The sequence below is a fragment of the Chaetura pelagica genome, unplaced genomic scaffold (assembly GCF_000747805.2).
Source record: "Chaetura pelagica isolate M959 unplaced genomic scaffold, ChaPel_1.0 scaffold115, whole genome shotgun sequence".
Classification (NCBI taxonomy): domain Eukaryota; kingdom Metazoa; phylum Chordata; class Aves; order Apodiformes; family Apodidae; genus Chaetura; species Chaetura pelagica.
In genome coordinates this window covers 2,228,372-2,240,373 of record NW_009953761.1, presented here as the reverse complement: position 1 = coordinate 2,240,373, position 12,002 = coordinate 2,228,372, and the positions used below count along the sequence as shown (strand labels likewise).

Below are 12,002 nucleotides of genomic sequence, written 5' to 3'. Positions count from 1 at the left end.
TGAAAACAGCACCAAGATCTCCGGATCGACCCACAAGCCGAGGTGTCCATTCTCAGGCAGGTTCATCATCAGCTCCAGCTTTGGCTGCAAGCAAGGAAAACCTCCCAGTGCTTAACACTAGGATCATCTGCCCAGGTAAGTATGATGACTTTAATATTGCTTTCTGTTCCCCTGCTTGGTGTCAAGTAATGACTTTTATTTCATGCCAGAAGCCCTGAATTTGAAATGACACACAGTTCTTTGTGTTTAATCATATAGTAGGAAATACAAAATAATGTTTAATGTTCCTAATAGTTTAGCACAAATCCAGTGTAACAGGAGTGTTGCATTTTATTCTGGAGAGTGAAAAATGAAACTCAGGATCTTAGAATCATGGAATCAAAGAGTGGTTTGGGTTGGAAAGGACCTCTAAAGATCACCTAGTCTGACCCTCTGCCGTGGGCAAGGGCATCTTTCAATACATCAGATTGCTTGAAGACCTGTCCAGCCTGACCCTGAATACATTAAGTTATTATGCACAACTTCTGTGGGCAACCTGTGCCAGTGTCTCACCACTCTCATACAAATAAATTCTTTCTTGTGCCCAATCTAAACCTACCTTCTTTCAGTTTAAAACTGCTTCCCCTTGTCCTGTCACTGCAGGCCCTAGTGATAAGTCTCTCTCCATCTTTCATATGAGCCCCCTCTATATATTGAAAAGCTGCTATAAAGTCTCCCTGGAGCTTTCTATTCTCCAGGATGAGCAATACCACCTCTCTTAACCTGTCTTCATAGGTGAGGTGCTCCAGTCCTCTTAGCATTTTCCTGGCCCTCCTCTGGACTTGGTCCAACAGGTCCATGTCCTGTGCCTTGGGGGGCAGTACTCCCAGAGGGTATCACTAGAACCAAGTACAGGGGCAGAATCACTTGCCTTGACCTGCTGGGCATTCTTCTTTGGATGCAGTCCAGGATACATTTGGCTTTCTGGGCTGCCAGCACACATTGCTGGCTCATGTCCAGCTTTTCATACACTAGTACCTCCAAGTCTTCTATCGTTCATCCTAATCAGTGGATGCTATGAAGGGGCTGAGGGACAGAGCCAGGTAAAGTTCAGCCCTCTGAGTAAGAGATGTCTGTAGAAACCTTTCAGAAAATGAGTTACTGAAGCTACACAAAGCTGCTGTCCAGTAAAAGCAGTTGAAAAAAAATAATGTGTTCTTAGCCAAATGCAATTAATATGAGGGGACACTAGTAAAACCCCATTATAATTAACTTCATTAGTATAACTGAAACATAATGGAAGTGAGCTTCCATCTTTCTTTAAGTCAATTTAAGTTAAAGCTTTTAGAAAGTACTTTTATTTGTTTACATGCATCACACAGTGTTTTGCAGAGTGGTTTTGATATTAGTCAAGGTAGGCAGGGTAAGGCTGCCATCTTCTACAAATTAAACTAAGTTAAACTATGAGTCTTCCAGTTGTAAAAAAGGTGAGAGTATTCCTTAGGAATATTTCCAAAGGAAAGGACCAAAGGAAAATCGTGGACAGTTGGAGGTGAAGTTTAAACTAAATAAAAATCTCTAGCAGTCTTTTTGGATGTTAGGTAGCCCAGTTAGTTACTCTGCCAGCCAGCAAGTGCAGGCCTGAAGTCCTGAATTTTCTTTGGTTTTTTCTTTCTCAATGGTGGTACCTGAAGAGACAGCCACCCCACTGCAGTGTAGCTGCCTGTCTGCTCAAGTGAGCCAGAGACCTGAAAAGATAACCAATATAGGTAAAAACTGAGGCAGAAACACAATTATTCCCTACATGGTTTTAACGAATATTTTGTCTCTCACTATGTGGCTTAAATTATAATGTGGCTTAAATTATAACAATATATGTCTCTCTGTTTATCAAATACAAATTGGTTTGTTGTTATTTTTTTCTGTTGTGTTTTTGTTTTTTTTTTAAAATCAGGTTTGAGGGCTGGTCTAGCTGCTTCTATTGCAGGAAGTTCAATTATTAGCAAAATGTTGCTGGCAAACATTGATCCATTTGGTGCTACGCCGTTTATTGATCCGGATCCAGATTCACTGTAAGAAAGTTTTGGGTTTTTTTCCAGATTTACTTTTTTTGCTTTAGTTTTCTCTTCTCTTAAGCTGTTTTTGTTTTAAACTTTTTTTGTTATTTATTTTTTCATTATGAAATTCTGTTTTGCTGTCATTTGGCAGAAGGTCTCGAGGTCTAAACCCAGCTTGGATTGTGTCAGTTATTAGTAGTGCAGAATTGTATTGCAACAGCAGAAATAATAACAAACTTTTGCTCACTTACCCCAAGCCCACCAGCTCTGAGAGGGGGAGGCCAGAATTCCTTTAGAACTGGGTTTTCCTGCCTAAAATGCTGGTCTGAACACAGGTTGAGGCACCAGCGAGATGTTGAAGCACATCTGGGCACTTCCTAGTAGAGGATGAAGGAGAGTGTCTCCTCAAGGACTGGAGCAGTGAGGTGGAAATTTTGTGTCCTAAGCTGTGGCTGCCTGTCAGAACTGGGTGTAGCTGTGGCAGAGACTTACCGATGGCATCTGGATTGTGGGAAGTGACTCCCCTAAAACAAAACACTGCTCTGCCAGCAGCACCAGCCAAACATCCATCACCAGAATGCCTAAATGAGGCCTGGGTGCTCTGCCCAGTATTGTGCTGCTGACTCAAAGCCATGCCCAGGGCAGCTCTTCCCTTGTATCCCACTGTTATTTTGGCTATGGTAAAGATAGTTCTGGATGAAGGTGTGATTCAGTTGCTTCTTTGCCCTACAAGAACTAACTGGCACTTGCAAGGGAGCTACCAGCCCATCTGTCTTTTTTTACTGCTGTTTGGTTTCTTCAGGAGATTCATAGGAAGCATCTTTTGAGGGCTCTTGGTTGATGTATCTGCTCTGATCGAGACCAGCCATGTTCTTGGTCAAACCTCTGTGTGTCCAGATGCTGCACAGATGAGCACCTAATTATCTCTTTTCCTCTAACAGGGAGGGATATTCAGAAAAATGTGTCATGAACAACTACTTTGGAATTGGGTTAGATGCAAAAATTTCACTAGAATTTAATAACAAGCGAGAAGAGCACCCTGAAAAGTGCAGGTAAAGTAATTGTCGGTGACAAAGCCAAGACATTGCCGTCATTTTGTTTTCCTTACCTCTTCATTTTAATTTCTTAGTATTTTCCTCACCCTCCAAATACAAGACTTAATAATGTGTGTTTTTCAAGATGTGAATCTTGTCGTACCTGTTTTCAGAAGTCGGACCAAAAACATGATGTGGTATGGAGTTCTTGGCACAAAAGAGTTACTGCAGAGAACGTACAAGAACTTAGAACAAAAAGTTCAACTTGAGGTAAATTTTATTTATGGGCAGAGTGAGTATTTTTGCTTCTGCAATATGTAAGGAAGAATTTAGGCTTCCTTTGGAAACCTATTTGAGTTCTTATGTCAACCCAAGCTGACTTCAAAGGCACTGTGTAAAAATGTGTTATGTAAGAGGTGGTTCCCCAGGTGATTTATTGGACTAAAATGTCAGTACCTGAATATCCCAAACTACCTGTTACAATATTTCTTGTAATTACTGAGTTGTTTCTTTCCCAAGTATTTTCTTGCATAGATAATATATAGAGGGTATAATTCTTAATCTTCACTGCATCAAAGAGGGACACCAGTTTTTAAGGACAATAAAAGAGAAATGAAGGAAAGAAGGCACAGAAGGAAAAAGATAAGGAATCTAATCCTCTGGATTAATTTTAAACTGTCTGAAAGCTTACTTACGCATCTAGAGAGGGCACACAGATAATCTTAGTAAAAAATTCCTGAGAGAAGAGAAGAAATTCTGACTGTGCATCACAAAAAGCCCAGCTACACCAGTAGAGGCTTTCTCGAATATGTTTGAGACAGCCACACAAAAAGGCAAGGTAGTATTAAAGCAACAACAAATAGAGTGTAAATTATTTAAAGATGGCTACTTTTGTCTTTAAAGTTTTAACATCAAATCTAAGTCTTCTTCACGATTCTGGGAGCTTAAAGGAGATCCAAATTATTACCAAACACAGAAAAGACTATGAGATGTTTACAGTTGTTTTCACTCAACCAATATCTAGGCTGGATTTTGACCAAGAACATGCATAATACCTCTTTTTGCTTCCTAACCATTTAATGTGGAAGTTCATGATGCTAACGTGAAGATAACTTGTTAAGTTGAAAGAATAATTTAAAGTTACTGAAACTCTTTCTCCTTTGAGATTTACAAAGATCTAGTCTGATAGCAGCAGATTGCTGATATCTAAAGATTGAGTAATTATCGAGGAATTATGCAGAAGTTAGTGAATATAATGACAGAAAGGAACATGATGTATGCTGCAGATAGAATTCTAATATAAGGATCTTTTGAATAAGATTCAAATAAGATTCAATAAAACATTAAAATCTGACCTTTCTATAATTATTTTTTTTATATTTCTGGAAGTAAATCAGCAATTGCCTATTTAGTATTGCCTTGCATAATATTAGCATTATGCTAAACCTTGTGATAAGGAGCACAGCATTGGAAAATTGGAAATATAAATGTCAGTCATTGGAGGCAGATCTCTACTGTAAAATAAATGGCTGTGCAGCATCTATTAATATCACAGCGTATTTTGATTAAATTTTGATTAAAATGCTAATATCTGTCTCATTGCTGAGATTAAATCATAAAAAGTGAGTCCTTAGCAATTTCTGGCAATAGTTTTGCATTTCTTTCTCCTCCTGATAAAATGGCTACAGATTTTCTTCTTCTTTCCTGAGGATTTCTGTTTCATTGATATAATTTTAAGATCCTTCTGTGGTATTGGTAACTTACAGTAATCAATCTAGCAGTCCTTTTTAAAGGCAACTTTACCTACAAGTTTGTGATCCCCAAAGTGACACATGAATGTAGCATTTATGACCTTACATTTGCAACCTACTTCAAATCCCTGCTTGTGGCACTGCTACAGGTCTGCACTTTGAACTCCTAGTTGAGTGGTTTGAGATCATTTGGCTCACCTCTGCAGGCAGCTGTACTGTTGTCAGTCAAGGGGGATTTCATTGATCTCTGTAAATTTACTAGTGGCCATTGGTAGGGTGAGATTGACCTGCGTTATTCCATGATTGTTGAGTAGGCCTTGGAGTTGCTTATGGATTTTGGAGGATAAAGTGATAAGAAAGAACTCAACAGTTGATCACAGAACTGATTTCTTACCTGCAAAATCAACTACTGCAAAATCAGCCAGTATAACTATTGTGGGATCAGTTCTAGGTTTGCCTTTGCACTTTCAGGAGGAGATTGAAGTTATTTTTATAGGAAGCCAAGCATATGGTGCCAAAACCACTTACATTTAGCTGCATGTTTGTGGCTATGCCAGAAATATTCCTGGATTTTTTTAATCTCCCCTGCCCCCTCCTCCACTTAATGGATTTACCTAAATAACAAATGTATTGCACTTTTGGGAATGCTGATAGAGGATGGAAGACTAGTTACTGAATGCATAAATGAAACTTTTTCTAATATCCATGGGGGTCCCTCTGTGTGCACGCAGGGAAATAGCTTTTTTAATTGCAAAAAGATTTGTAAAGTCTGCAAAAATTGGTGCTAAGACTGGGGAGAAGAGGTTTATATTAGAGGTGCTTCACAGCATGGAGTCAATAGTCTTCTGTCAAACCTATCACTGACTCTGTCCTCCCCTACCAGGTCTGCTGAAGCTTCATGTGTTAAAAATGGCTGTTTGCTATTGTCATATTCCTTGTATACTGATTGAGCTTTTATCCATTACAGTGTGACGGACAGTACATCCCCCTTCCAAGTCTGCAGGGCATAGCTGTGCTAAACATTCCCAGCTATGCTGGTGGGACTAATTTCTGGGGTGGAACCAAAGAAGATGATGTGAGTAATGTTAAAGAGAAGTAACCTTCTGGGCGACACCAGCAATAAATACCATGAGCTGCTCTTCTCATTTAATTTTAATAGTAGTAGTGTGTAGTTCGGATAGAAACTGTTACTCAGGCAGGCTGTTTGTATTTAAACTGTATTGTCTTGTATTTGATTTTTCACTATCTATTGCTTCCTCTCTCATCCATTCCAGAAAAATGTTCATAATAAGGCTTAATGATTTTTTTTTTAAGTAGTTCTATAAGACAATATTTTTAGAAACTAATTTTATAAGCAGATGTGCAAGTCGTTTATCTCTTGATTGTTTTACAAACTTCTGTAAATCAGATTTCTGAAAGCATAGATTGCTTTGTTGGGTATATTCTAACAATAAATGAACAAGTTGGACCAGCATAGTTACTCGGAGTTTATACCTGGATTTTCCTCCTGTTCTTCAAACAGCTTTGGATTGCTGCAGAAAATGACTAAAGCATTTAGTGACTGATCGTTTGGTGGGAGTAGTAATCTGTTTTTCTTAATATGATTTTCAATGAGCTTCTGGAATGTTTTAAGATACTTTTTTTGTCTTCTTTGTCACATCTCCTAAGAATATTACACTGCACGGATACCTAAATGGTATCTAAATGTTCCTACAAGTTGGAGCAGACTTACTGCTGCCATTCATTTCACACACAGTGCAACAACTGTAATTAGTAGCAGATTATCCTAGTTCTTCATGTCCAGATTTAGTGTGTGTGAGGTCTGAAGCACCTAAAACTGTAGTTGCAAATTAGCTTTTGATTTTAATGTAAACAATCCAGGATTTTTTTGACAAAATGCTTTTGGTTTCTTGTGACTTACTTATCCTTTGCTTCTACAGAGATATGTGTATATACACACATATAGAAGTTTCAGAAAATATGTAAACATATTTCAGTGTCCTTTTCTTATTTTTGGTGTATGTCAGAGGATGGCAGTAATGTTTATATTCACTGTGGATGTCTAGAGTCTATATATACTCCATGTTCATATTCATAACTCAGAAGCATCTCTAACATGCGCTAAGCTTCTGTTCAGTTTATTTTTCTCTCTCGGGTGCCTCACTGAGAGAAAAGATCTGTCCTAGCTGTCATACTGGTATACAGCAAATGTGTATGTCTTGGAGCAGTTTTACTGGTATTCTTAGTCTTCTGGTGATCAGATGTGCCAGCAAAGTTGGTTCTGGACAGAGGTAGGACCATAATTCATTGCTTTAGTTCAGGCTTAAGTGACTAATCATCAAAGATGGTGGGGGGGTCTGAAGTGCTGCTGGTTCTGCTTATCTGGACAAAGGAAAAATGCTGCCTTGACAGGCAAGACTATTCCTGAAACATTATCAGTGAGCCAAGCAGGGCAGCTGCACACGGACCGACTTGATCAGGGCTTGTTTAAGCAAGCTCTTTGGGTGTCCAGAAGACAGGCTGGAAACATGACCTGCAGCAGGAGAGGAGGGAGTTGTTTCTTAAATATTCATCTGTAGAGCTATGGTTGCCTTTATTAAGATAATTAAGAAAAATAAAAAATAAATTAAAAAAAACAAACAAAAAAACCCAAATCCAAAAAGCCCCAAAACAAAACAGGTTAGTTTTTCAATACAGCTGTGTTTTACTGGTGGAGGGACACAGCAGACTGGGTTGTTGTTTGCTCGTCTTTTGCTAAAATGGAACCACAAAATAAATGAAATTTTACAATCACTTTTTCTTAACTCAGGCAGAACTAGCCCTGTAGATGTCAGTTATACTTGTTAAAGCTGGATCAAGGACTCTACATACTTTTTATCTTGGAATACCAGAATCACCATCTTTTCTGTTTTCAAGATGTTCCATGTGAAAAACACAAACATTTACATAAAAACTAGAAAAATCCAGATGGATAAATGTTTTGCTTCAAAACAGTCTAGACCCAGAAACATCATCCCTGGATGTGTTTAAAAGTAATCTAGATGTGGTGCTTGAGGATATGGTTTAGTGCTGGATGTGGTAGATTAGGGTTAATGGTTGGACTCAATGATCTTGAAGGTCTTTTCCAACCTAAGTGATTCTGTGATTCTGTGAAATTGCATTTTTGTTCTTTGACATTTTGTCTACTCAAGACCTGTCTGTGCAATCCTGGGATGCTCTGATAGAAAGTGCCACATGGATACGGCACCTGAACTGTGGCAACTGGGAAGCCCTCTCCAGCCTCCTGACCAAAGCCACCACTCACTGCAGTGGGTTTAGGCTTCCACTGGCTTGGTTAGCAGCAGGGACCAAATTCCCTCACCCTGTTGTCCATCTTCTCCCTCCCTGAGCCATTGCTGCAGGCACTATCCAGATTACACAGCCCTGGATCTGCACCCTCTTACTCTTCGCTCCCAGGAAATCCTCTATCAGGAGACAGGACCCAACTAGTTGTGGCATTTGAGCTCCTTTCAGGGATTTTCTCCAGTCATGTCTCACATATCTGATGCAGCTTACTGTGCCCAAGGTGCCAACTGAAGAACTGTGTGCTGCTCTTTACCTTTTAAACTCTTGCTGGAGTGATTTCTCTTGCTGATTTTTCTCCCTCCTTGCTCCTCATTTCGTATCAGAATGAAATGGTCAAGCTTCAAGTGACCTTAGCATGGTATCTCCTGCAACACCCAGCTTAACCAGGTGGCAATGTCACACAGGACTTCCCGTGCCACTGAATTTAGAAATTCAGTGTCTTAGCTGGGTGTTAGAACATTTGTTCCATACAGAAGTGGTTTTAATATTTACAGTGGATAATGGTATGCAGCACAATTAAGATCCACTTTGATATGGAAGCTGTGTTTAACAGCATGAACTCAGATGTTAGTTTCCAGAGAATTCAGAATATAAAAAGATAAGCACTTCTGAGAAAAAAAGATACTACTGCTTCTCTTAACTTCAAGAACCTCTTGGATATCAAGTACATAAACCACACAGAGATTTGAATTGGCCTTTCATCTTGCCTTGAAAAACATTCCTTAGTCTGCATGCTGAAACATGCCAGCCTTCCTATATAGGATGCTTTGCCATTCAGATATGTGAAATGCTGTTAGCATTGCTGTTTTGAAATAATACCTACCTACTGTCTACAGTATCTCCTATGATTTTTGAGAGTCATTGCAGTTATTCTATAGTAAAAAAGTTGGAATATTTAAATGTTGAAAGTGAATCTGTAAACGAATTTGTGCTTCATTGAGCAAGCACTAGATTTACCCTAAAAAAAACCCTGAATATTTTCTTTTCAGATATTTGGAGCTCCATCATTCGATGACAAAATCTTGGAAGTCGTGGCAGTGTTTGGCAGCATGCAGATGGCAGTTTCCAGAGTCATCAAACTGCAGCACCACAGGATAGCTCAGGTTTGTTTCTTACTTGACAGCACATAACATGTTTGGCAGCAGTTTTGGATGCTGGCAAGTCGTCGTACTCTTGATGACCACCACCCTATACATTAATAAAGCGCTGACGTTGTTTTAATTTTAACGGGAAACAAATTGTCTTCAGTGATGAATGAAGTATAAAAATGCTTCATCCTTGAGACAATCCTGGAGGGAAGCCACAGCTCCTAGTAATCAACATGTTTCAGGTGGCCTGTCAGTTTCATTTAGTATTTATTGCTCTGTAAAATAACATGTTTGTTCTTTTCCAGTGTCGGTCAGTAAAGATCACCATACTTGGTGATGAAGGGGTTCCAGTGCAAGTGGATGGAGAGGCATGGATCCAGCCCCCAGGAGTGATTAAGATCATACATAAAAACAGAGCTCAGATGCTAACACGAGACAGAGTATGTTGCAGAAAGTGTGTTACCAAATAGCATGAGGAACACTGGTTTCTGTAATAATTTGATTAAGTTTTAACACAAACAAAACAGTGCTTACAAAAATGTTCTATAACTATTTATATAACTTATATAACTACTTAAAGTTACATAATTTCTATAATAAGCTGGAAAGAGAATTGTTCTTCCTTAGAAGTGACACAGCTTTTTGTTAGCTTTTACCAGTTTTGTTAGTGCTGTTCCTGTATTCTTACTAATATGTAGTAAGAAGAGGAATGGTCAAAATTTTGTGTTTGCCTGCCTTCCTTATTGCCTTCTTTCCTTCTCTTCTCTAGTTGTATTATGCACTGTCACATACTGGATGTTTTAGCACAGCTGCATAAATAACAAAGTTCTATAATTTCTGTTTTTCAGAATACCTTTCTGCAGATTTCTCTCCTCTCTGTCCTATTGATCTGTCCTCCCTCTCCCCCATATCCCAGATTCAGACACAAGCAGAACCTAGTCAGGAACCTGTTGGAGAGTTCACACTTGTCTAGGATTACTGTTTGAAAAGTGTAACTATCCCTCAGTTCTTTGTCCACTAACTGGATGTTGAATTTAGGGTGCCCTTAATGGCATTTGACCTCTATTTCAGTAGATTTGTTACTTTTCCCCACTATTTTTTAGCTTCCAGTCCTGCATTAGTTTCAGATTTGGATCTTGTAATCCACAGAAAATGTGCTTGTGTTATTACTGTCTTTGAGTTCTGTTTTGGAAGACATTTACTGAGAATACAGAAAAGAGATAGAGGTTTTGGAACTGACTTGTTCTCTATACTAAGTTTTAAAAAAAAAGTACTTTTATTATTTATGCAGCTTATATTCTATATATTAAAGTAAAATTCAATTTAAAAGTTGATTATTAATCAACTTTAATTCGAATTTTATATAAAGTAAATTGTATGTAAAATTTAATTTTAAAATAAGTAAGAATGCTCCGAGTGCTGTGAACTGAATGTACAATTTATTTTGGTTAGGCCTTTGAAAACACCCTGAAGTCTTGGGAAGACAAACAGAAGTATGACTCCTGTAAACCTGTGATTCGATCTCCCTTGTGCCCTCAGCAGGCTGTTGAGTTGGCTACAGAGGAAGAAGTTGGACAGATCCAGTTGTGCTCACAAGCTGCAGAAGAGCTTATTACCAGGTACAGTAAAATTAATAAGTTTGGATTGGCAACGTGGACACCAAGACTGAATTATTTATGCTAATGCATACAGAGACTTAGCAGTGTGTATTTTCCCTGGTTTTTTATTAATGTTTAGCTGCCTCTCTATCAGTAATTTTTTTTAACTCAAATGTTGTTTTACTTTTAAGGCTCAACTTGTTTGTGTGTTTCCTCTCTATTTATGTAATTGTATTTCGTATGTTTGTGGAATTTTTTTTTCTTCTGGAAAATTACTTTCTAAAGAGGCAGTGGAGATAGAAAACTGGAAAGCTTCTTTGCAGAGATGCCTTTGATTGTAACTTCTCGTTTTATGCAAAAGAAAAATATATATGTTGAAAAAAAACCCTTAGAAATCAACTTTAGAAGTCAGCAATGTGGATGTATCCATCTAACCTTACATCCTCCTGACTTTGTTTCCCTGTAAAGCCTTTTCACTCGTACTTTTTAAAAAGATGAGTGCTTTGCAATAAACCTGAGCATTTTCTTAAATACCGGACAAGTAAACAGTTAACACACCAACATTCAAGGAGCTCAGATTGTCAGATAAAACCTTCATACCTTTTTGTATTCATCCACTCATGCTCAGAGTCCTCCTCTGCATGCCCCTGGACACTTCAGTAATTTGTATGGGTTGAAATGGTAGCAAGCTGATGGTATAAAGCTGATCCCACAACCTTGCTTATTTTCAAGAACTACCTTCTTCCTGAGATGCAAATATTTTAATAAAGAAAACGCTTCCATTTTCACAGAAGAAAAATACCCTAGGTTTTGGGGGTTTGTGTGGTTTTTTTTAAGAAAAGCATTTTTTTTAAATCAGAAGACTTTATAAAGCTCCTGTTCATTCCACCATGATAACAATTTATCTTAAGCACCAAAATCAATTGTTAGAGCATGTGCTGAGTTGCAATGATAATACGAGAAAGACATTAAGGAACTACATACTCTTTTTAAACTAGTGACTTCAATAGATATAGAAGAATGATTTAGGTTAAATATTACCCAAAGTGAATTTTAACCAAGACAGCTTTAAAGCTTCACTGTTCTAGAGGTGGTCCTGAAATTGTAATTATTGCTAGACTTTCCATAATCTCAAATGATTGCAACCAAT

The 12,002-nt window shown here is 38.2% G+C and overlaps 1 protein-coding gene across 3 annotated transcripts in view; it reads left to right on the top strand.

Moving 5' to 3' along the window:
* DGKH (diacylglycerol kinase, eta) overlaps positions 1-12,002 on the top strand; it is a 74,667-nt gene that overhangs the window by 48,284 nt on the left and 14,381 nt on the right. For all 3 annotated transcript variants that reach the window (XM_010000855.1, XM_010000857.1, XM_010000856.1), the window contains 8 exons: positions 1-135; positions 1,934-2,051; positions 2,978-3,088; positions 3,244-3,340; positions 5,789-5,896; positions 9,156-9,269; positions 9,560-9,694; positions 10,707-10,873. In XM_010000855.1, coding sequence (XP_009999157.1) covers positions 1-135; positions 1,934-2,051; positions 2,978-3,088; positions 3,244-3,340; positions 5,789-5,896; positions 9,156-9,269; positions 9,560-9,694; positions 10,707-10,873 — 985 coding nt within the window. The remainder of the gene's footprint in view (positions 136-1,933; positions 2,052-2,977; positions 3,089-3,243; positions 3,341-5,788; positions 5,897-9,155; positions 9,270-9,559; positions 9,695-10,706; positions 10,874-12,002) is intronic.